Source organism: Notechis scutatus, chromosome 3, assembly GCF_049901735.1.
Source record: "Notechis scutatus isolate UNSWTSFEM ecotype Mainland chromosome 3, rNotScu1.2, whole genome shotgun sequence".
NCBI lineage: Eukaryota > Metazoa > Chordata > Lepidosauria > Squamata > Elapidae > Notechis > Notechis scutatus.
This window is the reverse complement of record NC_142011.1, coordinates 143962872-143987483: the sequence shown is the minus strand read 5'-3', so window position 1 is coordinate 143987483 and position 24612 is coordinate 143962872. Positions and strand designations below refer to the sequence as shown.

The window sequence follows — 24612 nt, the reverse complement described above, 5'->3', positions numbered from 1 at the left end:
CTGTATGTTGCAGGGGGCGTATGCAGCAAATAAGTAATTGGTTCATTCTTCTGTGCTTTATTTTACATACAAATATTTAACGTACTGTATTGATTTCCATTTTGAATCATATTTCTTCTTTAATACATGTTATGTATTGCTGTTGTCATAGTTTTTTCCATCCCCCTCTTTTATATGTACAGTAATTGAAGGCAGTAAACATTCCTAATATTCCTACCTCCCTTTTCTCCACAACACCTGGCTCAAAGTCATCCAGCCGACTTTCATGTCTATGGCAGAACTAGAACTCGCAGTCTCCTGGTTTCTGGACCAACACCTTAACAACTATATCAAAGTGTCTCAAACATAAACGGCTAAATTGGGAAACAGATATAAAACAATTGTAGAATGTAATTGCAACTTATGTTTTCCCTTGCCTTTAGTCTCTCTTTAAACAGTTAGAGATTGAGAGGAAAGTGCAAATGCTACTTTCTCATCTGTGGTAACAGCTACTATAAGATCAATTAAACCTTTTTTTTTTCAAACAATGCAGGAGTACCAGGAGGACAAGAATGACCTATTAATTTCAGACACTGAACTCAAGCAAGTAGCTTACATCTTCAAGTGCAATAAATCTACATTACAGATAAAAGGAAAAGTTAATTCCATTATTGTTGGTAAGTTCACTTCTAGGACAACACTAAAGCTGAAATGCATATTTCTCTTGAGCAAGTCTTATGGTGCACAGCAGACTTTAATTTCAAGCAAACATGTTTAGGAATGCACTGTCTATTACAAGTCTTCTGAGCAAGCATTCGTTTATTCTTCCAAATAAACAGGCATAGTGTAACACTGCTCAATTCTGCAAGGGGTTAATAGCTGAATATTAGGTTTTAAGACAGTTTTGTTGACATCTGCAGGGATATCTACATAACTAAAGTTATTCATGGGTATTTTCAAGAAGTGGCAAATAAATGCCTTCTCATATGAAAAACAATATAACTATACATTCTCTATACAATCCTTTTCCTTTTTTTCCCCAGACAACTGTAAAAAGTTTGGCCTTGTATTTCACAATGTTGTTGGTATTGTTGAAGTAATAAATTCCAAGGACATTCAGATACAGGTAAACCCATCTTCATATAACACTGCTATGGAAAAACAAATTCAAAATAGAAAAAAAGTACTATTCAGTTGTAAGATGATCCATCTCCCCATCTTTATGAAATTGGTATTTTGAGTAGCAGAACTAAATTAAGGAACCTGGACAGAGGGAGAGTCCCCCACATTAGCTGAGCTTGGACTGACACAATTAATCATTGCCTTTATTAAAAACATTGCTTTTACTAATTATTTATATCCCTTAGCTCAAATAATTTTTTTCATGTTATAGAATGTCCTGTTTTTCTCTTCTGAGGCAGGTTAAGATAATTACACATAGGCCAGTGTGAGCCTCAGAGTTAGGGGATAGCCTCTTGGGGAGATAAAGATTTATATAATTTTGATTTCTGATTTTATTGTCTTAGGTGCTTGGGAAAGTGCCAACCATTTCAGTGAACAAAACTGAAGGCTGCCATATATACCTCAGTGAGGAATCATTAGATTGTGAGATTGTGAGTGCTAAGTCATCTGAAATGAACATTCTAGTACCACTGAATGGCGACTATGTAAGTACTACATTTTGGTCTGATACAAAACACAGAAGCATAGACTGCATCCTTTAGTGTATCACTGATATTTTGTCTTGAAAAAGGCTTTTGGGGACAGCAAGTGTTGTCCTCAAAAATTTGGTTTGTGTGACCACAGTAGTGTTGTTTGTAGCAAATAGAGCAGCTTGTGTCACATAGGAATCTGGCCAGTTGTACCTTCAAAAAGTTCTTGTGTTATTATTTAGATCCTTTTTATCCAGTATTATTATTTTTATAAACAACTCAAAGTGGCAAACATACCTAATATTTACTCCTCCTCTTATTTCCCCACAACAACCTTGTGTGATGAGTTGGGCTGAGAGAGTATGACTGGCCTAAAGTCATCCAGCTTTCATGCCTAAGGCAGAACTGAGTCTTCTGGTTTCTAAGCTGATGACCATACTTTTTACTAGACAAAATGTGCTTGCTAGTTTACTGTGTATGTTTTAATGTTTATATTTATGATGGATATGTTATTATTTTTACACCGCTATATATACCATGGACATTTTCAGTACTGTAAGCAGTCATGAGTCAAAATGAAATTGGCAACATGTATATTTGGTAAATCAATAAAATGAAGCATTTCCCTAAAAGTCTTTAAGATGGGATTTAATTCTTCTAATCCTGTTACGTTTGCATGATAGAGTGATAAAAGTGATTTATACAATATGCTTAACAGTTAACATATACATATGAGAAAGCAATTAACATATACAAACTTGGCTAAGTGGTTAGGTCGAGTGTAGAAAAATTATTTAGCTCCACATGATCTTGGATTTGTTGTGGGACAAAATAACTGCGCTGCTTCCTAAACAACTATTGGATGGTGATGGCTAATTCATTCTTCAGCCTTGTGTGACAGAAACTAAGGTGCAGAAGTCCAATACCTCTTTACTGTAGTTATTTTGGTTTTCATCCTTATATTCACAAGGGAGGGGTGGGAAAGAGACATAAATTGAGTTGTGTGGGCATTATGCTATGGTAGAATTATTATTTTTTGTTATTTTTTCACTCTTCTAAAAGGAGGAAGAAGCAAAACTGCTTAGCTTCCCTGATTGTTTTGCAACTTCTGGAAATCCAGAAGTGAACACAACTGAACTGAATAGGAGATGTACAATTATATCTTGATGGTTATTTACCTTTTCCAAAATCAATTTGCATTAGTTGCTAGGAAGCAATGTTAGAGGAGGGTTGTTGCCCTCTAGTGAATGTCTTCAGAATCCATCAGGTTTGGTGCTGTATATGGTATAGTCCCCCCCCCCCCTTACATTCTTCATGTGAAATTAGATGACTTAAACTTAGAATAACTTTATTGTCACTTTGAATGTACACTAATCGGCATACATTAAAACGAAATTTTGTGGCATACAACTCTCAAAGGGGCACCACCTCCAATGCACACTACATAAACATGACAAAATAAATAAATAACTACAAAATTATGCATATACCCACATATATTATATGATACAGAGAAACAACAGAGTCTAGTTCGGATGTATACATGTATAGGGCGAGAAAAACGAGATAAAAGCTTTACCTGCACATGCTGGGTATATGAGTGACCAAATTCTTTTTTTCCCCAACTGCTGTGTTGAGCAATATGCATGGAACTTAGCCTAGCAACCTTTTTTTTTTTAAAAAAAAAATCAATATACCCTGTTTTATGAATTTGCACATTCAAACAACTGATGATATTTATGGTTGCACTGTGCAGAAATGTATATCCACAGCAACGTATACATGCATTTCCCAAATTAGCCTTCACATCTCATGAATGCAGATAACTTTAGGGGATGAAAACATCTGCAGAAATGTTAAAACATTGCATAATGTAGATGACAAAAGACAAGGAAATGATAAACTGAGCAGTTCTGGGCCATGGTGGTCAACCTCGTTCATATGCAGTAGCATAAGGAAATGAAATTTTTACAAAATCAAGAGATAACAATTAGAAACATAAAAAATATGAAGAACTTATACATTTTTTGAGTCGGTGTCTCTAGAGCAGTGATCCCCAACCTTTTTGACACCGTGGCCCGGTATCGGCATCAGCTGGGCGCCGCGGCCCGGTACCAGCATCAGCTGGGCGCCGCCATCTTTTTTGATGAAAAAGTGGTTCCGGTGACCTCACCGGAAGCACGTTTTCATCAAAAAAGATGGCGCTAGCTTTCAGTGAGCTTTTCCGGGTAGAAATGGCTTTCTACCGGAAAAGCTCACGAGCACTAGCGCCCGCCATCTTTTTGATGAAAACATGCTTCCGGTGAGCTTTCTACCCGGAAAAGCTCACCGGAAGCACTTTTTCATCAAAAAAAGATGGCGGCGCCCAGCAAGCCAGCGGCCTGGTAGGAGTTGTTCCGCGGACCGGTACCGATCCGCGGACCAGTGGTTGGGGACCCCTGCTCTAGAGAATATATTTAACAATATATTCTGTATGGTATACCTTATAATCGAACATAGCATAGTGAAGTAATCACCTCCATTTTAAATGCTTGTGGGGGCAGCTCTCTGTTGGAAATCCCATCTTGTGGAATAGCTTATTTCTGGATATGAGACAGCTCTCCACCACTTCATATGCTAGAAATTAGTAAAAACAACAGGTTGTTCTGAAGAGCTATTTTAGGGTGGACATTAAAATGTTGAGGTTTAATTTGTATTGTTGCCATTGTTAACATAATGTTGGGACAGCAATCTTATATTATGGGACTTGTAAGATGCCTTCATTTGCTAGTAGCATAGAACTAGCAGTATAATAACTTTCTATGTTGAAGAGCTGTGTATGTCATACAATCTTATCTAGGCCACTTAACCAAGTTTGCAGCCACAGATATGGTAAAGGAAGTATTCCATCCTCAATATTGATATATAGTAAGCCTAATCAGACAATGCATACAACTAGAGGAAGTGGTACCATTTTTTTGTCAGGCAATAACGTGTCTTGGGGAACATATATTATTTTTATAAAAAAATTGAATGTGCTTGTATGGTCGTACTGCAGTACAAAATTATGATAACTTTAAAGGCACATAAAACAAGAATTGTTCCATATGGCACTTCCTTGTTTTTGAATGTATGCTGTTATCAAATGATATTTTCATTTTCAATTTTAAATTTAAAAGAGTGCCACAAAATTATTATAATTATGTAATTATTATATTCAATCAATAAAAACTACCGAAATGCCACCCCTGTAGGTAGTCCTCAGCTTATAACCACTTGTTTAGTGGACTGTTCGAAGTTGCAACAGCACTTACAACCATTTTTCACAATTGTGATCATTGTAGCATTCTCATGGTCATGTGATCAGAATTTGGATGCTTGGCAAATGCCATGTATTTATGATGGTTGCAATATCCTGGGATCATATGATCGCCTTTTGCGATCTTCTGACAAGCAAAGTAAATAGGGAAGCCAAATTCACTTAACAACCAGGTTACTAACAACTGCAATGATTCATTTAACAACTTTAGCAAGGAAGGTTGTAAAATGGGGCAAAACTCCCTTAACAACTATATTGCTTAGCAATGGAGATTTTGGGCTCAATTGTGGTCGTAAGTCTAGGACTACCTGTATTCTGTCTATGGTATTGATACAATATCTATAATGAAATGGTTGCTTGATAATACAGAAATTTCTGAGCTCTAAAAGCTAATCAAGTGGTATTGTTTTCATAACCAACACTTTAGCCAACTGATATTGTCTATCTTGCCTCCTTACAGAAAGAATTTCCTGTCCCTGAACAGTTTAAGACATCATGGGATGGATCAAAATTGGTTACTGACCCTACCGAAATTATGGGTTAGTTTCCACAGACCATACAGAAACTGCTGACCATGATCTCCAAAGAAATTCTGCCAGAAGAAAGTAGCAGCACGAAGAACGAAAAAAGCAGCACTAAATTGCACCACGGGTGTCTCCACAGGGGGGCATCTGGGACAAATGATGATTCATGCATGATGATATCATGCAAATACTACAAATTATCTGCTTGTGTCGGAAGGTAGGGTGCAAGTATATTATTGAAGCATTTGCATGATGTCACTATGCGTGTGATTTCTTGACATTACTGCAGTTTGGTGTTGCTGCCAATAGTTTATATTGCAGTTAGTAGATTTTAAAGAAGCTATAAAATCAATTGCTTTACATACAGTATTTTTTCCGCGCTGAGATAATCATTGGAGGAAAGCATATATATATACACACAGTATAATAAAATGCATATTTCAAGAAAACATGGCATTCTGCCATGATTACATATGCATGGAAATCATTCTGTTCAATCTCTGTACACTTTTTGTAAGTAACCTGACATTTTCTAAAATATCTACAATTTGCCTTTATTTGCAGATAATGTACTCACGGTATCATATGAACGCATAAAGACGTTAAAGAGTTAAGCCAGTGGCTACTTCATACAATAAGTCTGATATAATTTGTAATATTTCAGTGTATTCCTTTTTTTAATGATTGGTGGTCAAAAATACCAATACCAATAAATAATACGTTATTTTACTTCATGGAATTGATATCATGTACTATATATAGCTGGACCTCAATAAATCTGTATATTTGCTAATGGAAAAGAAAGCCAGATGTTTTAATTATATTTCAGTTATATGCTTCCACCTTCTATTTTTAGCACTCAGGAGGCTAACAAGTAGAGCATCTGTAAGGGCTCTATCACCTGCAGTACTATGGAGTAGTTCACACTGATCAGTACTTTAAAAAAAATGCCCACTCTAGTGACACCAAATGTTCCCAGTTCTCTGTTCTTGGCTGTTTATTATTATGGCTGGTCACGCAGTCAATCAGTTGTTTAGATTAGGTTTGACATTTTTATACACTTCAAAGTTCTTCCCAAATACCCAGGATAAGCAGATGTACAATGTTAGAGGTATCATCATAGGAGATAAGTTGTTCCAAGTAATGCTGCCTTTTTGCAATCAACTGATGATGATTTCTGTCAATGCTGATGGTGTTCAAGTGGTGATCCAGATGTTTTGGGATTGCACCCAAGGCACCTATTACTACTGGTACTATTTTTGGTTTCTTTTGCCAGAAGTTTTACTTATTATTTGTAACCACTGCTTAAAAAGCTATTGACCTGTTTGCTGAATGTTTAACTTTGATCGCTTATATGCAGTCCCTTTTCCAGACACTGTTAACAATTTTAAGATTGTTATTCCAAAATGTAATGCTAATCTTTGTTGGATTTTGTGTGACTGTCTCCTGCTATTAGGCTTTTCAATGAATAGTAGCAAATTTATACTACAACCTAACTGTGAAAGTGAGGGATTCTGCAATAAATAAATATAAATTCAAATTCAGCAGCTTCTAGTTTTAAAAAAAAGTATTAGAGATTTAATTTTGTTCAAAGTAGATGGAGTTGTACTTCTGTTTTTATTTCTATTTGTAAAATTAGCATGCAAATATTTAAAAGGTCTTTTTCTCCATTACCTCTGAACTCAAATTGTATTTTTAGGGATATAAGCTTGATTTTTAAATCCACATTGTTAAATTTTTAACACTGATGTGACATGTAGTACCTGTATGATTTCTGTGCACAGTACTCAACTATGCTATGTATCATTGGTTACTGAATAGCAAATTTTTGCAAAAATAGCAAAACAGTAATAGGCTTACAAAACTACAGCAGGACCTATATTGTAACAATTGCAACTAACACTTTTTAATTGCAATATCTAGTGTTACAGTAAATAAAATTTTGGTATTTGTCTAATCAATATGTATAATGTTGTGAGTTTAGTACATGCCACTTTCAGTTACAATAATCTGGCATGATGAATAAAGATAAAATTGCAGTTTCTTTACAGTGCAAAACAAAAGCTTTATTATTACACTATGTTAAGCCACATATAGGCAAACACTGTCATACCTACATTAATTTGTAAGAAAGACAGTAGCATACAGCATTCAATTGAGAATGTACATATTTAATTTCTCCCCATCCCCATATTTAGTTCTGTTAGGCTTTCATGTTTTGTAAAAAATATTTCTATAATATGGATATCAGAATATTATATGAAAAAAATCATGGTGCACTGAACAACACGGGTCATGGAAAGCTATCAAAAGTGGCAAATAGTTTGATATGCTAGTCTAAAAACATTTAGAAGATTTTTAGTCCACTATTTTATTTATGTCCAGCTTTCCCTTTTGAGGTCCTACTATATTGCCTCATCATGGTATTTCTGGAGGGTATGAGTGAAGAACACAAGCACTGTATGCCAACTATATATAATCCTAGCAAGAGCACAAAAGGTCATCCGAGCTGCCCTGCTAAAGCAAGCAAATACCTGTATTGGGCAGCAGTAATAAAAGAAGATTCTAGAGGTGGATGGTGACTTTAATGACAATGGCAAAAGCATTTCATACTGCGTGAGAGAAAGTATGGTAAATCAAGATAGGAAGCTGGAAGGGAAGCTCATAAGTTGCTGGCTAAGTCTCTCTCCCCTCACATGAACAGCTTCCCAGCCACTCTGTGCTCATGCCATGCTGGCAAGTCACATACCCTGCACATCCATGGTGTGGATCACACCACACCATTATTGAATCTCTGACCCATATCACACCATTGTTGATCCATCTTGCCTGTTTCTTGTGCTCCCAACCTGCACTTCTGTACCACACTCATTTACCCACCCATCCATATATATGAATATCATCAGATGAAATATACAGAAATGAACTGAACAACAAAATGGAGAAGATGTTGAAACAGCAAATAGTTCTTGGATAATACACATCCAGGACAATTTAAATTTTTGCACAAAATTTCTGTAAGGGTTTTCCAATTGCTCTTGAAATCAGAAAGTGTAAATTCATCCACATCTTTGAAAGGGATATTAAAAAAGCAAATACACCTGCTTTTTATTCTTCAGTCAATACTGATTTATGAGCCTGTGTAACTAGATTTGGAATAAAGTGTGAACAAAGCCACTAGCATTAGGTAGCCAGCAGATGGCAGAATGATACTGAAATGAAAATAATTTCTAAATTTCTGGTTAAGACAGGGTGTGTCAAATGTATATTTACAAAAAAATAAAGGTTGGTAACTATGAATTCAATAGTAGTTTATCACAAAGCAACTGCCTGTGAAGGCTCCTGGATTGGGGCTGAAAGCGGAAGCAGTATGCTACCTCCCATATTTGGGCAGACCAGGTTGCCCTGATGCTGGTCTCACCGGAAAAAAACACTTAAGACAGGAATATTATCCAGAAAACTGTACTAGTCCTGTATTTAAAAATATGCTAAATTATTAAAAGGTTACTTGCTAGATCATGACATGTTTATCCCCTGAAAATTCATTTGAACTTCAAATTTCAAATATAGCTAACAAGAAACAAGCTAATTCCTTAATTGCTATGTACACCTCTCAAAGTCACCTATGTGAGATGAACAGCTATATAAATTTATTTTGTAAATAAACCAACCCACACCTGGTCAAATTGGAGCAGAATGAGCAAGAGAGAACTCTCTGTGCATATGCACATGTGCACATGCATTTTAAAAAGGATTTTAAAGAATGTGTTTTTTCGCTGTCCCACAGCCAATTTTTCTAGTGTTCTCTGAGATGTAAAACCTATGGCAGTTTGAAACCTCATCAACTAATTAGGTAATCCAGCACTGTTTCAATTGGACACAATTCCCAAGGCTGGCACAATAGTTGCCCCACAGCTCCTTCAGGAATTCCTGGCAGAGGCTATGTGTGTGCCTGGAATCCTGTTTGGCTCTCAGTTCCCACCACTCTGCCGGCCTTTGTAGCTGACATGCTTATTTTACAACAGGGGTCTCTGAGTTACAGGTAGTCCTCGACTTAAGTCCACAATTGAGCTCAAATTTTCTGTTAAGTCTCTCCAGTTAAGTGAATCACCACAGTTGATAAGTTACTAACCCAGTGATTAAGTAAATCTGGCTTCTCCATTGAATTTGCTTGTCAGAAGGTCACAAAAGAGAATCACGTGTTTTGGGAACACAGCCATGGTCATAAATATGAAGCAGTTGCCAAGCATGATTGTGAATCACATGATCATTGGATGCTGCAAAGGTCCTTACTGAAAAATGGTCATAAGTCACATTTTTCAGACTGTTGCAACTTTGAATGTTGCTGAACTTTGAATGTTAACAATTCTGTTTAATTATTTAAAATAAATAAAAATTATTTTAATTTTTGCCATTCACATTTCATTCGGTCCTTCCTTCTGCCTCCTTTCTTTAATGATTCTATTCCACCATTTCTTTGATATTAGTGTACCTTTTGTCCCGCAACAAGTTGTCCTATGGTGAAATGGCCATGGCAAGTTGTCCTGCAATGAGTCAGCTGTGGCATGTTAGCATGTTGAGTTGGCCATGTTGAATTGTCATAAGTGAGCCGTTGTATGTCGAGGACTACCTGTAGTCAATTTTAAGAGTTGTAGACTTCAACTTCCTGGCTTTGGTTTTGGAGACCCCTGTTTTAGAAGAACAGCTGCTAGCAACGATGCCAATTCTAGTCCAGTTTAGGCGCAGGTACCAAAGGAACGCTAAACTAGGGGTCTCCATCCTTGGCAACTTTAAGACGTGTGGACTTCAACTCCCAGAGTTCCTCAGCCAGCTTTGCTGGGAGTTGAAGTCCACAGGTCTTAAAGTTGCCATGGATGGAGACCCCTGCGCGAAACTGTTGAAAAACCGACCGAACGCACCTTACGTAAAAGGCCTGCCCAAGAATTGTGCGCGGTCATCTGAGCGAGGATTTCGTCACGGCGACGGCCAAGAGAGTAACACAACGCTCCCCCCCACCCCCCAAACACAAACCACGCCCGAAGTCTGGACCAATTTACACAGCCTCTTTTACACCCAATTGAGAATCTTGAGTAAACAAACCGCACCCTCTCGCGCACACACCGCCCTTTCTCTTTCAGGGAGCGGCTGAGGGAGGAGAGCGGGGGGGAGGGGGGGAATTGTCTGTTCGTGCCGGGGCCCGGGAAAGACGCCGGCCGAGATGGTTCAGGGCTCCCGCCTGCCTCCGCAGCCAGTGACGTTCGCCTTGTGGGGAGAAGGCCGTTCCGGGCGGCGGTCTCCCCTCCGCCTTCGAGCGAGGGCAAAGACAATTTGCTGACGGGCTCGCGCCTGCGCAGTGCAGAAGGCAAGGCCGCCACAAGCACGGCGGCGGGAGGAGGCTTTTCGGGCCGGGCCATGGCAGAAGCCAAGGAGGCCCCGAGGGAGGATGGCCACGGCGGCGGTGGGAGCGTCCCCACGGCCCAAGAAGGAGAAGAGGCGATCAGCGCGGGGGAATACTCCAGGCGCGTGCACCAATGGCTCTGGGACTCCTACTGCGGCTACCTCAGCTGGCAGAGCGGCCTGGCCGCGCTCATGGCCGGAGCCGCGAACGCGGCGGCTTCGGCCCCGCCCCCCGGCGCCTATTACCACAGCGGCGGCGGCGGCAGCTGCTACTACCTCCTAGCCACCTCCGTTGCCCCCGAGGGCGGTTCGGCTCCGGCCCGCGCGGCCCCGGCTTGGCCCCCGCCCGCAGTCCGACACGGAGCCCCGGCCCAGCGCCCCGCTCCTGCCGCCGTCGCTGCCCCAGCTGGCAGTTCCCAACGGGAGCCTGGCCGGCCAGCAGGTGAGTCGTTCTTTTCAGATGAAGAAGGAGGGAAGGGTGGGGTGGGGACTCGGCCGAAGACCAGGAACGCTTTGACGAGGGTAGAGAGGATGGTGAGCAGTGGGACGCCTGAGGTAGGTTTGGAGCTCGTTTCCTTTTTAAACCCGGCTGGTACAACAATTCATTCAGTGACAACGTCACAACGAGGCTAAAAAAAAAGGGACGACTGTTTTTCACGCTTAACAACCGTCGTAGCACACACACACACACACACACACACCCCATGGTCACGTGATCAGATGCTTGGCGCCCGACTGGTATGGTTGCGGTGTTTTTTTGGGGGGGGGTATTGTGGGATCCCCTTTTTAGGACCTTCTGACAAGCAAAGTCAACAGGGAAGCCGCATTCACTTAACAACCAGCTGATTAACTTGACAACTGCCCAACCAAGAAGAGTTGTGAAACGGGGGCAAACTCACTTAAGTGATGTTTCTCTTAGCAACATCCATTTTGGGCTTTTGTGTGGTCATAACTGGAAGGGACGGCCTGTATTGCTTAGTGTGCCTGCGAAGTCTTAACCCAGCTGGAAACACCGCTGGTCTGGTCAGGGTTGAAGTAGAAAGAAGTCTGCAGAAGGAAGAGGTGGGTTGACTTGCATAATGGGATGACTTTGGTGAAAAATGTTTGTGCTTTCTTAATAGACTCATTTACTTTTGGTATAACAAAAGCTTTTGCAGATTAGGATCCACCTTACCAGATACTGTGTACAGCAGGGGTCCCCAACCACCGGTCCGCGGACCGGTACCGGTCCGTGGAACAAGTCCTACCGGGCCGCTGGTTTGCTGGGCGCCGCCATCTTGTTTTGATGAAAAAGTGCTTCCGGTGAGCTTTTCCGGGTAGAAAGCTCACCGGAAGCACTTTTTCATCAAAACAAGATGGCGGCGCCCAGCTGATGCCGGTACCGGGCCGTGGCATAAAAAAGGTTGGGGATCACTGGTGTACAGTACTTAAGATGTCCTCATTTTGAAGTGCATAAACCCAGATGGGCACAGAGACAAGGTGAACCCAGTGAGTTTGGGTGGAAAGACTACAGGTAGTCCTCAACTTAAACAACAATTCATTTAGTGACCATTCAAAGTTACAATGGCACTGAAAATAGTGATTTATGACCATTTTTCACATTTATGACCGTTGCAGCATCCCTGCGGTCAGGGAACTGCTTGGCAACTGTCTCATATTTATGACGATTGTAGTGGTCTCGAGTCATTTTGTGACCTTCTGACAAGCAGCCAATGGAGACCCCAGATTCACTTAACAACCTTGTTACTAATTTAACAACTGTGGTGATTAACAAATGTGGCAAGAAAGGTCGTAAAATGGGACAAATTCACTTAACAGGTTTCTCACTTAACAACATGACTTGTCATAAGTTGAGGGCTACCTGTAATTAATTACTGTATGAGGACTACAAATGCTACAAACCCCATTATCATAATGCAGCACTATTACTGTTACCATGTAACAGATTTATGCATTGACCCTCAATGTAAGACCAGGTTAAACAGGAAGCAGTCATCCTATCTCAGCCTCTTGCTGAAATGAAATGGCTCTTTTTGTTAGTTTTCTCTGGATGTAATGGAAAGGAACATTTTTTTGAAAAAAAATAGAACTTCTGCCTCTTTCAAAAGTTGGAAGAGCAGGTTAGTCCCAATTCGCTCTCTTTGACCTTTGATTAACAAAAAGAGCACACCTAAATAATTTCATTCAACCTTAGGCAGGTTAAAATTAGTGGGCTGCTCTAGAAATATCTGGTAAAAGTGCTTGTGGAAGAATGATAGATAAATCAATGAATTGTACTGTATATTGCAGTATGAAATGAGTGCATCCTAAAGACAGAAAATAAAAACAAAATACTGCATATATGCCTATAACTGCACTGATACACTTGCTCCTGCCCTCAGAGCAGCCCTACTTTCCATCTTTTGCTGAATTTTCTCAGAAGCTTTTGGCCATGTCCTCTTTCATAAAATAGGGAGGATGCTTGTCACGATGCGCTGTTTTTCAGGTTGTTGCTCTGTCTTTGTAGACTATTCTTTCTTTCAGGTTGAGACTTTTCCCGTTTCTTCCAACCTTCCAGAAACAGATAAAGATAGGACTTTTTCAAAGATCGTTTGGTTGAAACGTTTGTTATTGCCAACTTTAATGTATGTCATTATGATTATTTACAGTGGTTTATTTGCTTTTTTTTTTTTTTTGCTTGGGTGTGACTTATTTTTCATTATTTTTATCCTTGTAGCTTTTTATTACTTTTCCATATTTGTGTTTATTGTGGATGCCTGAAATATTGCATATTTTGTATACATATATTGTATATTGCGGACAGTCTGTATTGATTCTGTGGTATATAAATAGAATAAATACATGAAATAAAATTACTACTTAGAGAGACAAAGGAACTTACACCAGGGGTCTCCAACCTTGGCAACCTTAAGACTTTTGGACTTCAACTCCCAGAGTTCCTCAGCCAGCAAAGCTGGCTGAGGAACTCTGGGAGTTGAAGTCCACAAGTCTTATAGTTGCCAAGGTTGGAGACCCCTGACTTACACCATAAGAAAGTTACAATGAGAATAACACCATCTTTGAAAATTGGGTTGTGGAATCTTTGGGGCTGGTGCCTGAGGGTACATCTGATGAGTTTCGAAGGATTTCTGTGCTACTGCTTCAGCATTTTATCCAGCAGTCTTATTTATTCATGAGTTGTTTTTCCCACCTAATATCATTTTCGGTTATCTTGAAAGGCTGCAGTGGGAATACGTAGCGAAGAAGTCTCCTTCCATTAGTCCAGTTATACAAAACTGGATTCAATTCCTCGATTTTGAATTTTTAAAAAAATAACAGCAGAGAAATAAGCAGAGGGCTTTTTCCTATAGCTATCTCTATGTTGATCTATTACTGTAATGAAGAATTAGATATGATATCGCTAACTCATTGGCCTTAGCAATTGGACAGTGGAGAATAATTCCTGGTTTGCTGCTGAAAATGGTAGCCAGGAACTGGTACTTATTGAAATGCTTTAATAGGAATATTAGAGTGGCTTTGATTATGGCTCTACATGCCTGGTAACAGTATTAGTATTGCTTAACAATATTAGGTAACAATACTATTGAGCCTTGAATTTTTCATTTCTGTATCTCTGGAATGATATCAGATTCAATATCGGCTTCTCTTATCAGTCCCTGGTACAATGGCCTCTTAGTGTAAGGTGCCCTGCTACTCTTTTTAAAGAGCATGGCAGTGGATCAGATCGTCAATTAACATCAAGAGTCTTCTAATTCTCTATTTATAGTGATCAAATCCTGGCATAAACCCAACCCACTACACAGGGTTGTTGTTATGGGGAAAATAGGAGGAGGAACCTGTTAGATAAGTTCACTGCTTTGAGTTATTTATTAAAATAATAAAGGCAGGGCACAAATTAAATAAAGGAGCAAGATTGGCCCTATAGTTGGTAGAGAAAGGTTTATGGTGTCTTACGAGAACGTGCTTGGTATCTCAGTTCAGGCATTAAGTCTCAATTGTCTAACCACAGCATGGCACAGCAGAATATGGCTAGTGTTTAATCCTTTGTGAAGTCCGTACATTGCAGCTACCTTTGGAAGGGCAGAATTATATCAAAAGATCTCATAATGATCTGTAGTAAAATGTATAACCTAATACATTTTCAGTTTGTCCCTATCTTCTTAAGTATGAGTTTATTTTATTGTCACTTGAAATGTAAATTAGTGTGTAAAATGAAGTTTTTAATTAATTATTTGACCTTACTTATATTACAGAGTTTGTTCTATGATATTTAATGTAAAATAAATTATTTGTTTTTGTTCAGGTCGTGAATACACAATCCCGTCTTTGGCTCATCGATTTATAGCAGAGATGGTGGATTTCTTTATTCTTTTCTTTATCAAGGCATCAATAGTTTTGAGTATTATGCACTTAAGTGGAATAAAGTAAGTTGCACAGTACATAATCTAGTTAATCACTTTCGTTATATCTGTTGCTTGCTATGTTATATATTTAGTTCTAAATACAGTAAACTATTCCATTTCAAACTGCAGGCATGGATCATATAAAATGAGTATATATTTTCTTCTTAAAAAGAATTTTAAAAGTAAAGGATGTTTTCCTGGCAGCTTTAGCTATTTGTCTCCTGTGTTCAAACAGGATGGAATAAAAGTTTGAAAGTTTTAAAAAATTATTGTATCCGTGTTTCTATCTGTTCTTCTGTTTTGTCAGTGATGCTGTCTAGATGTTTTGTTGGGGTGACAATTGCCATGATAAATGTCCCCGCTTGTGTACTTTCTCAAAAGAAAATACTAAAGAAAATAGGGACTTTCTCCTGTTTAACCTGCAGAGGGAAATTAGCAGAAGTCTTGTTAATTTCATCCAATCTGAAAAAAGAAACAGAAAAGAGAGTAAAGTCTTTCTTCATGCCATCAGTAAACCTACTGGAAGAAAAAAGGTTCATCCAGCATTTCACCAGTTCACCTCAGAGAGGGGGAGAGCCCATCGATTCATTTCTCCACTGTGGGAAGGTCCCTTCAGAAGGGAGCAGGCAGCCCAGCAGGCCCTGAAGAACAGGAACCGGTGACCAAAGAAGACGTTTCTGCCACAGCACAGACCTTAGACATTGGAGCAAAAACATTTGCCAGCAGCCAAATGAAACAAAGCAGCCATGCTACGCCACCATTTCTGCCATCTAAAATCATACTATCTTTAATGCAGATCAATAAAATATGGGCAAAAGTTACCCATATGTGCTGAGGATGGGTTGAGGATGGTGTCATATGTTTCTATCCTCAAGAAACAATTTGTGAGTCATTATCATGCTAGAGCAAACAAAATGTATAAAAGAGCCCTCAGATGCCATTTTCTTTGACAATATGTTTTATTAGTAGTACTTTCAAATTTAAAGTACATATCTTTTGTACCCTGAATATTCTTCTGAAACAAAAAGTCCACTAAATAAAAATGTTTCCATTTACAGTTTATGTTACCTCTAAGCTATACATAGAATAGTATTGCTTATTCATAGTATTACTTACTGTATTATACTTTTGATGCAGGGATATCTCAAAGTTTGCTATGCACTACATTATAGAAGAAATAGATGATGAAACTTCCATGGAAGACTTGCAAAAGATGATGATAGTGGCCCTTATCTATAGATTGCTGGTCTGCATCTATGAGGTATACAACTTTTACTTGTACAAACAATAGAATATTTATTTTGGAGACTATTCAATCTATTTTCATTGTTGACCCATATGTTTTATGAACTTAATTTAATTTTTAGTTAGATTAATGAGATTATATTAACCTAATAAATATTCAGAATATTTATAAAAGCCATTGACATCCAATACTGCCAACGGTAAATAGCAACTAAAATTTCCATTTGACCAAGAATCAGAAACTGCACAAAGCCATGTAAATAAGAGCAAGTTTTATTCACGATGACAGAAAATAAGTTATCCCTCCCATTATACAGGTAGTCCTTAACCATCATTTGTTCAGCAGCCTTTCAAAGCTATGATGGCATTGAATGAAGGGACTTACAAGTGGTACTCAAAGTTCGGTCCATTGCAGTGCCCCCACAATCACATGAACACAACTCAGATGCCTTGTACTTGCATCCCACAGTCATATGACCACCACTTGCAACCTTTCCTGCCATCTTCCTACAAGCAAAGTCAATGAGGAAGGTCACAAATCTCCCACCTTTCTATGCATGCATGACCATGCACACCTTCCCCTTTCATTCACAAACACTCATATCCTCTTTTTCTGCCTCCCTGCACTAACATAGGTGCACACACTCCATTCCCTGTTGTCCTTGCAATCGCATGCCCTCTTTCCATAGCCTATGTGTGGTTGCACAAATTCATGCACTCCATGGCCTCTTTCCGTGGCCTTTCTGCTATTACAAACACCCCACACCCTTTTTGCTTGCATGTACCTTAATCCATTTCTTTGACTTCCCTGTGAACACATGTACCCTGCACCCTCTTTCCTTGGCTACCCTGTGCTTGCTCACATGCATGCACCCCAGCCTCCCTGCGGTTGCTTTTGCCCCGCACCTCATTCCTGGTGGTTTTTCTGAGTTCATGTTGCATCAAGCACCACCTCCCCAAATTTCTGCTTGTCCTGGCTAGGCCTCTCAGTGCCCTCACATACTCCTGCAGCAACTCTGCTCTTTACCTGTAGTCTCCCTTTGCTTCCCATTTGATGATTCACACATCTCGAATTACAATGACAACAGGGACTGCTGTTATAAAGTGAGGTGATTACGTACTTTACAGTCATGTAATCTCAGTCCCAGTCGTAATTTGAAGGCAACCTGTAGTCTCATTCTTTCAAATGTGTATTACATTAGGTTTATCTTGTCTCAAGACAGTTTCATTACTGATATATTATGCATGGTAAAACATTAATTTTAGTTACGAGAATTTTTTTCTTTCAGATTATTTGTATTTGGGGAGCTGGTGGTGCAACTCCTGGGAAATTTCTGCTAGGCCTTCGAGTTGTGACATGTGATACATCAGTACTTATTGCACCAAGTCGTGTGTTGGTGATACCATCGTCTAATGTGAGCATAACAACGTAAGTTTTATTTTTGTCACTGCAATATTATACCTGTATGAATCATTAAGATGTTTTCAGTGATGTATAATCTACATCAGGGGTGTCAAACTTGATTTCATTGAGGACAGCATCAGGGTTGTGTTTGACCTCGTGGGGAGGATACAGCCGGGTGGTGGTGGTGGCCAGCTTGACGTCATTCATGTTGGGGGCGGCTGAGGTGGCCCGAGTGCTCTGCCAGCGAAAATGGGCTGCTAAGCTCCATTTTCAGCTGCGGTGGCCTCCTACAACCCTGAGCCAGCGAAAATGGAGCTCAGGAGGCATGCAACTCTCCCAAGCTCCATTTTTGCTGGCAAAGGCACCACGAGCCAGTCTTTTGCTGTTTCCAGGGTGCCGTGCGCCAGATCTAAGCATCCCGCGGGCCAGGTTCGCCCCCCGGGCCTTGAGTTTGACACCTCTGATCTACATAATGTAAATATTATTAGATTTATATGATTTTTATTCCCTACTTCAGCTTTATGTTTAAGGATATTTTACAGCCTGACTAAACTCAATGCAGATTTGGGAGTGTTGTTTTTTTTAAAGTGAACCAAACTAACAAGTACATTGCTGGCAATAAAATGTATGTAATAAATCTATCTTCAGCCATTTTTGAATGATGAAAATAGCTGAATAAATTGGGGAACTTATTTATAGCTCTTCATACATATAAATCCGAATTATTTGCCCACTGTTGGGAGACATTGTATAATGAAGAATAAGTCACGGTTATCTCCCTCAAAACATTTTTATATTATTTCATTATATCGTGTTTCAGCTTCAGCTGTGCTAAATTGATTCTTAAATCATAAGATTAATATTTTCAGTAATTCAATTCTACTCTGAGGTTTGCCTAAACAATAAGACTGTGTGTGATTAAGTAATTCAACAGCATTAACAATAATAATAACAGCATTTGTTAAAGAGCCTCTGTGGCGTAGTGGTTAGAGTGCAGTACTGCAAGCTACTTCTGCAGCCCACAATTTGGCAGTTCAAATCTCAGCCTTCCATCCTTCTGAGGTGGGTAGTAAAATGAGGACCCAAATTGTTGGGGGCAATATGCTGACTCTGTAAATCGCTTTGAGAGGGCTATAAAGCGGTATATAAACCCAAGTGCTATTGCTATTAACATAATTATGTAGGACTCTAACTCATCTGGAATGCTATATCACAACCTAAGCTATATCACTAACAATCAGTGCAAAAACATTGCTTGACATCCTTTGGGATTTGTAAGATAATGTTTCCTTCCAGAAAATTAATTAAATCTACAGATACATCATTTTAAGAAGTGATAATCTTTTTTCATAATGGAGGAGAATGGTATTCATTACATAAATGCTAGAAATTAATGTGTCTGTGAAAAAAAGTAAAAATATGATTGCAGAAATGTTGGCTTATTCAAAATAGAAAGGACTCATTAAAAGAGTAGGAATAGAAAAAACATGTTTATCGATGCTGACAATATTTTGAGCATTTTTATTTTTAACATGTAGCACTCTTATCTATAGTCCAGTTCAGACAACAAATTCTAGAGATATGTCTGCTTTTTCCTTACAGGTCTACAATACGAGCTTTGATCAAGAATTTTTCTATTGCTTCCTTCTTTCCAGCATTCATTACTCTGTTATTCTTTCAACACAACAGAACAGCTTATGATATTGTAGCAGGGACTATCGTAGTAAAAAGACATGGTCTCAGATGATACTCAAGGATACCTTTATTCCACTGTCCAAATATACTGAAGCCACTTTGCTGGATTTCTGAATCTCGCTCAAGAACAGTGCCAATATCTTTGTTGAGTTACAACGTGAGTGCAATAAGTCTTGGGGACCGGTGCTGAATGAATTTGAATGGCAACTCAAGAGCAGATATTTGAACAGAGCCAGAACACTCAAAATCTTCAAAAGTCATTGGCAGTTTCAAAGGAATAGTATTTCTCTTATGAGAGGAATACTAATTCTGTATCAAAAGATAATTTATTTTTTATGAAAACAAAACCATTGTCATTATTGGAGGAACCAAAGCAATTAGAGTGTTTTTGAGAGAAATTTACTACCGAGAATTGTATGCTGTTCTTTTGGTGGATTTGTGTTTGCTACTCATATAGAAGCCTTATCATTAATTGCTCACACAACCATTGTATTTTAAATACTGAAGATGTTTCTGTACATGTGTTAAATGTCTTGCATGATGTGAGTATTTGAACAAAATACAAATTCAACATATCAGATATTATGAAGACAAGTAAAACTAGTATTAATTAATAGGTAAAATACTAGGAGCTTTGGCAGTCCTGCTGTAGACAGCCAAGACAAATTTAATTTAACCCTTGCTTTGGGTGGTTTATAAATTGTTTTCCCATCTTTTCCATAAACCTACTTTTGAATTTTCTATAAAAGCATAGAAAATTTAAATCTGTATTTTATTGTGTAAAACACTTATTTCAGATATATTTAACAACAGCCAAACTAATTTTTGAATAAAACCAGAGAAAATTTATGCATAACCTTTTGCACCATTTTATAAGAAAATGAGGTTTCTTATTTTAAAATAAATCACACTATTGCTAAAGCAATACAAAGAGTGTAAAAATGTAAATTAGTACTCTTATTTTATCTGCCTGTGTGCCTGGATCACTTAAATTATACTTACTAAATAAAGCCTATTTATTTTGCATGATTTATTTTTATATATTTATGTGAAATAGCCATGTTCTCAGTTTTTTTACATCTGACACATTGATTTAATAGGGATATTCTTTGTTAGTTTTCTGTTCATTTAGGATTGAGTAAAGTTATAGGGGAGAAAAGACTACTAAGTAGTTCTTGACTTAGAACCATTTATGATGGTTGCAGTGTCCTGGGGTCATGTGAGTACCTTTTACGACATTCTGATAAGCAGAATCAATGGGGAAGCCGGATCCATTTAACAGGGAAGTATGTGACTGAGCTTTCACTCCTATCCCTTTGGTGGCCCTATTTCAGTTCCTGGAATTAGTGGAAATGTGATTTAAAATGGCCCTGTGTAGCTTCATCTAAAGCAGGGATATCCAACCTTTTAGCTTTCCTGGGCTGTATGGAGTGAAAAAAGAATTGTCTTGGGACACACATAAAATGTATAATATAATTAATGTATATAAGTGACATAATGTTAAAATTTTAGTATCTTGTGGGGCTGCATTACTAGTTGTTCAAGGCTACATGCAACCCATGCAGATCATGGGTTGGACACTACCGATCTAGCAGCTAGAACAGTTGAGATGGCACCATGGTTAGAGTAAATCAGCTTAAAACAAATTGGATGCAACTGTATCTAAGGAACTACGTTACTCCCAATGAATCATAATTTAAGGCATAGAATGGTCTAAGCTCCCTATTACACTAAGAGGGTTAGACTATGATGCAGTTGCATCATATCTTAATATGTTACTCAGACTATATCCCAGAGAAATAAACAGGTGAAAGAAAATACTAAATCCCTGTCCTAGTGAATGAAAGAAAGCATCAGGTTAGGATTTAGCTTGCCTTTTTTGCTTCCACTGTCTCTGCCATCTGTTGTTGTTATTTAAAAGGTGTAGTTTGTGCCTTGCTACCCAGTGCCACATTTCTACAAATTTAGACCCTTTTAGTAGGTGTTTTATGGATTACTTACTATGTCATTCCAAGCATAATCACTGTAGAGAAAAGATTAACAAGTACTTTGATTACTCAGCTTTTTGATAATGATTAACACTAGTGATTTTGTCACTAGCACGAAGGTCAACTAAGACAGCAATTAAAGTACAAGTTTGACATTTATGATGGACTGCATTTCCAGGAAGGAGGGGCTTCTTTCCAGGGGGCAAAGAGGCAGTGGAGGTTGGAAAATTTGCTGGCAGGAAAGGGGTTAAAATGACTCTTTTAGCAGTTCCCACAGTATATCTATGGTTATGCAAATATTTGCTTTAGCCTGGCAAGATTCTGTTTATAGGTTTAAAAAAAACAATAAACGAAACTATTCAGAAGTAAATCCACAATGTAGTTCTTGGGGCCTTGCAACATTACAGTATTACTTATTGCCCTCATCTTTGGCATACTGGTTGTCAAACTCCCAGCCCATATTACGCGCTGGCCACTCCCATGTCCGGTTTAGTGAAGGGGACAAAGTCCCGATACGTCATGTGACGCCAGTGTGACGATGTGAGTTTGACACCCCTAGCCTAGTATGAATACATTCATAAATCTGAATCAAATAGTTGGCAGAGCCAAGACAATTTCATTTGAATGTATTAAACTAAACCCATTAAAGATTGTTCTACAATTACAGCTTTGTGAAAAATATATTTCCTTCATAAGTATACAACTGCAAGTGTTCTTTTTAAAGAAAAGCATCTATATTCAAACACCTTGTAAATTTGCTCAGTTATTTCTATTTTCCATTTTTTGAATTTTTGAAGTTGGCTTTTAATTATAGAAATTTGGAAGATTTTGGAAGACTTTGCTATAAAATCTCTCTTCTAAAGGATTTCTCTCTTGTATTAAGTTGGCTTGAATAAAGGTTCACTTTTGGATTGATGTGTCTTGTTATATTTCTTATATACCTCTCTTGAAAAATAACTCTAAATTTGTGTTGTAGAGCTAGTTAGGGGTAGTAATTAAGGCATCAGGCTAGAACCTGGGAGACCATGAATTCTAATCCTGCCTTAAATTCAAGGCCAGGGAGGGCAGGAGTGGCCTTAGGCCAGTCATTCTTTCTCTCAGCCTTAGGAAGCAGACAATGGTTAGCCATTTCTGAACAACCTTGCCAAGAAAACAGCAGGGACTGATCCAGGCAGTTGCCAGGAAACAAGACTGGCACAAAAGTACCATAAAAAGACAAGCAGAAACTCTGCTTTTCAGAATGTCCATCTGGCAGCAGTACCAATTTATCAGGCATCTCAGAAAGCAATACGTCCCAAGTAGTATACTTATTCAAATCACTATAGCAACGCCCACAAAACAACAGCACTATAAAGAGCAAATGGACAAAATGGAATCAAACTAAAATGTCAGATACGAATTACCCATTAAGGTCACAATCCTCTGGAGCCTTGAAGAGATGAGAGATGAAATGTTTCAACAGCCAAAAAAAAAAAAAAAGTACAACATGGAAGGTTATTGATTTCCCACTGCCCTAGGACATTAACGGAGAAAGTGGTTGAGGTGGGGATTGTTGGAATGAGAGAAATGAGTGGAGTGATTGGAATGGATGTGAGCAGTAGTGGTAGCTTCCAGACTCTTCCTCCATAGGGTTGGAATTTATTGAGAGGGCTAATTGCTCTAAGTGGAATCTAAAAGGTGAGTCAGGGAGCCTTGAGATCAAATCAGTGGTGGGATTCAATTTTTTTTACTGTGGACGTGGCTTGGTGGGAGTAGTGTGGCTTGGTGAGTGTGGCTTGGTGGGCGGGCAGGGGAAGGTTGCTGCAAAATCTCCATTCCCTCCCCACCCCACTAACCTGCTTTCCAGCTCCGTTCTCCTGTGCATGGCAACCAAAGAAGACCCAGCCAATCAGCTGGGAATCAGGAGGCAGAGAATAGGTGGTGCGGGGCCAGTCAGAGGTGGTATTTGCTGGTTCTCTGAACTACTCAAAATTTCCGCCACCGATACTCCAGAACCTGCTGAATACCACCTCTGCATCAAATGTGTAGTGAGGTTATATTTCCATGTCAATGAACCTTGGGAGATGCGATGAGAGGTGGTTAGTTGGTCATTCCAGAGAAGAGGACTTGTAATTAGGTGCGGGTTTCCACTGGTGATTTTCTTAATAACAGGATGGGAAGTTATGTAAGCTTGTCATGATCCTGTGCTTTTCCGCCTAGCAACCACAGAACTTAATGATGGAGTTGGCTTTTCCAATTATGATTGATAAATGAGGACAACCTATAGCAGCAAAGTATGCTCACATTTCTGTGTTTAATGCATCTGCATGCTTATCCAGTGGTTGTGTTAAAGATTACCTGTTCCCCTTAGCAAAGGAAAAAATTACGGAGGTTATCCTGCAGGCCACTGTGACATCTTGGTAAAATTCTTCACAGAAAAAATGGTCAACTTGTTCAAAGTTGGATACCACATGGGGCGGGGCTTAGTGAGATGAGTTGGGCAACAGGTTATGGACAGAGCCGACTCTGGCATATTTTGTCACCTGTGAGCTGGATTCGTGCTTTATCAGCCCTATTTCTATGCTTGAGGAAACACCTGAAGGATGGGAGTGATACCAACTGGCTTGTAATAGGCAATGGTGAACCTCTTTCCCACATGCATTGTCTATCTTAGATAAATGTTGCCCAATTGCCAACCTCTTAGGTTTTGGAAAAGGTGGCAGGGATTTAGTTATAGAGGAAATGGGACTTTTTAAATTGAGTTTTAATCCAGGGCGTGGACAATTTTTGTTTTGTTGATTAATATTTATATGCTGCCTGACTCTGAGCACTTCACAAATAAACATTAAAAATGAAAAAATATACAAAAATTAAGAACAAATGATTGGAATACAGGAATGAAAGAATCCACCCAATCCAAAGGGAGTATTCACCTTCACCAAAGGCCTCAGCAAAAAAACTAGGTCTTCGGCCATATAGATCTTCGGAGGGAATCTCATTCCAGAGAGAAGGCAAGGGAAAGGAAGGGATATAGATCGATAACTTTG

At 38.9% G+C, this 24612-nt stretch overlaps 2 protein-coding genes across 10 annotated transcripts in view; both read left to right on the top strand.

Annotated features, from left to right (window-relative positions):
* Positions 1-7414, top strand: part of CAP2 (cyclase associated actin cytoskeleton regulatory protein 2) — a 34303-nt gene extending 26889 nt beyond the window's left edge. For all 7 annotated transcript variants that reach the window (XM_087961341.1, XM_087961339.1, XM_087961336.1 and 4 more), the window contains 4 exons: positions 533-656; positions 1023-1105; positions 1506-1646; positions 5390-7414. In XM_087961341.1, coding sequence (XP_087817467.1) covers positions 533-656; positions 1023-1105; positions 1506-1646; positions 5390-5473 — 432 coding nt within the window. In that variant the 3' untranslated portion in view covers positions 5474-7414. The remainder of the gene's footprint in view (positions 1-532; positions 657-1022; positions 1106-1505; positions 1647-5389) is intronic.
* Positions 7415-10808: 3394 nt separating this feature from the next.
* On the top strand, positions 10809-20627 carry FAM8A1 (family with sequence similarity 8 member A1). 3 transcript variants are annotated; one of them, XM_087961334.1, is made up of 5 exons: positions 10809-11292; positions 15154-15274; positions 16391-16514; positions 17788-17913; positions 19506-20627. In XM_087961334.1, the coding sequence occupies exons 1-5, from the start codon at positions 10866-10868 to the stop codon at positions 19602-19604; spliced, it is 897 nt and encodes a 298-aa protein (XP_087817460.1). In that variant the 5' UTR covers positions 10809-10865; the 3' UTR covers positions 19605-20627. The 3 variants fall into 3 exon arrangements, with proteins under 3 accessions (XP_087817460.1, XP_087817461.1, XP_087817459.1); XM_087961335.1 differs by having other exon boundaries at positions 17788-17927; positions 19559-20627; XM_087961333.1 differs by having other exon boundaries at positions 17788-17927.
* The last annotated feature ends 3985 nt before the right edge of the window (positions 20628-24612 follow it).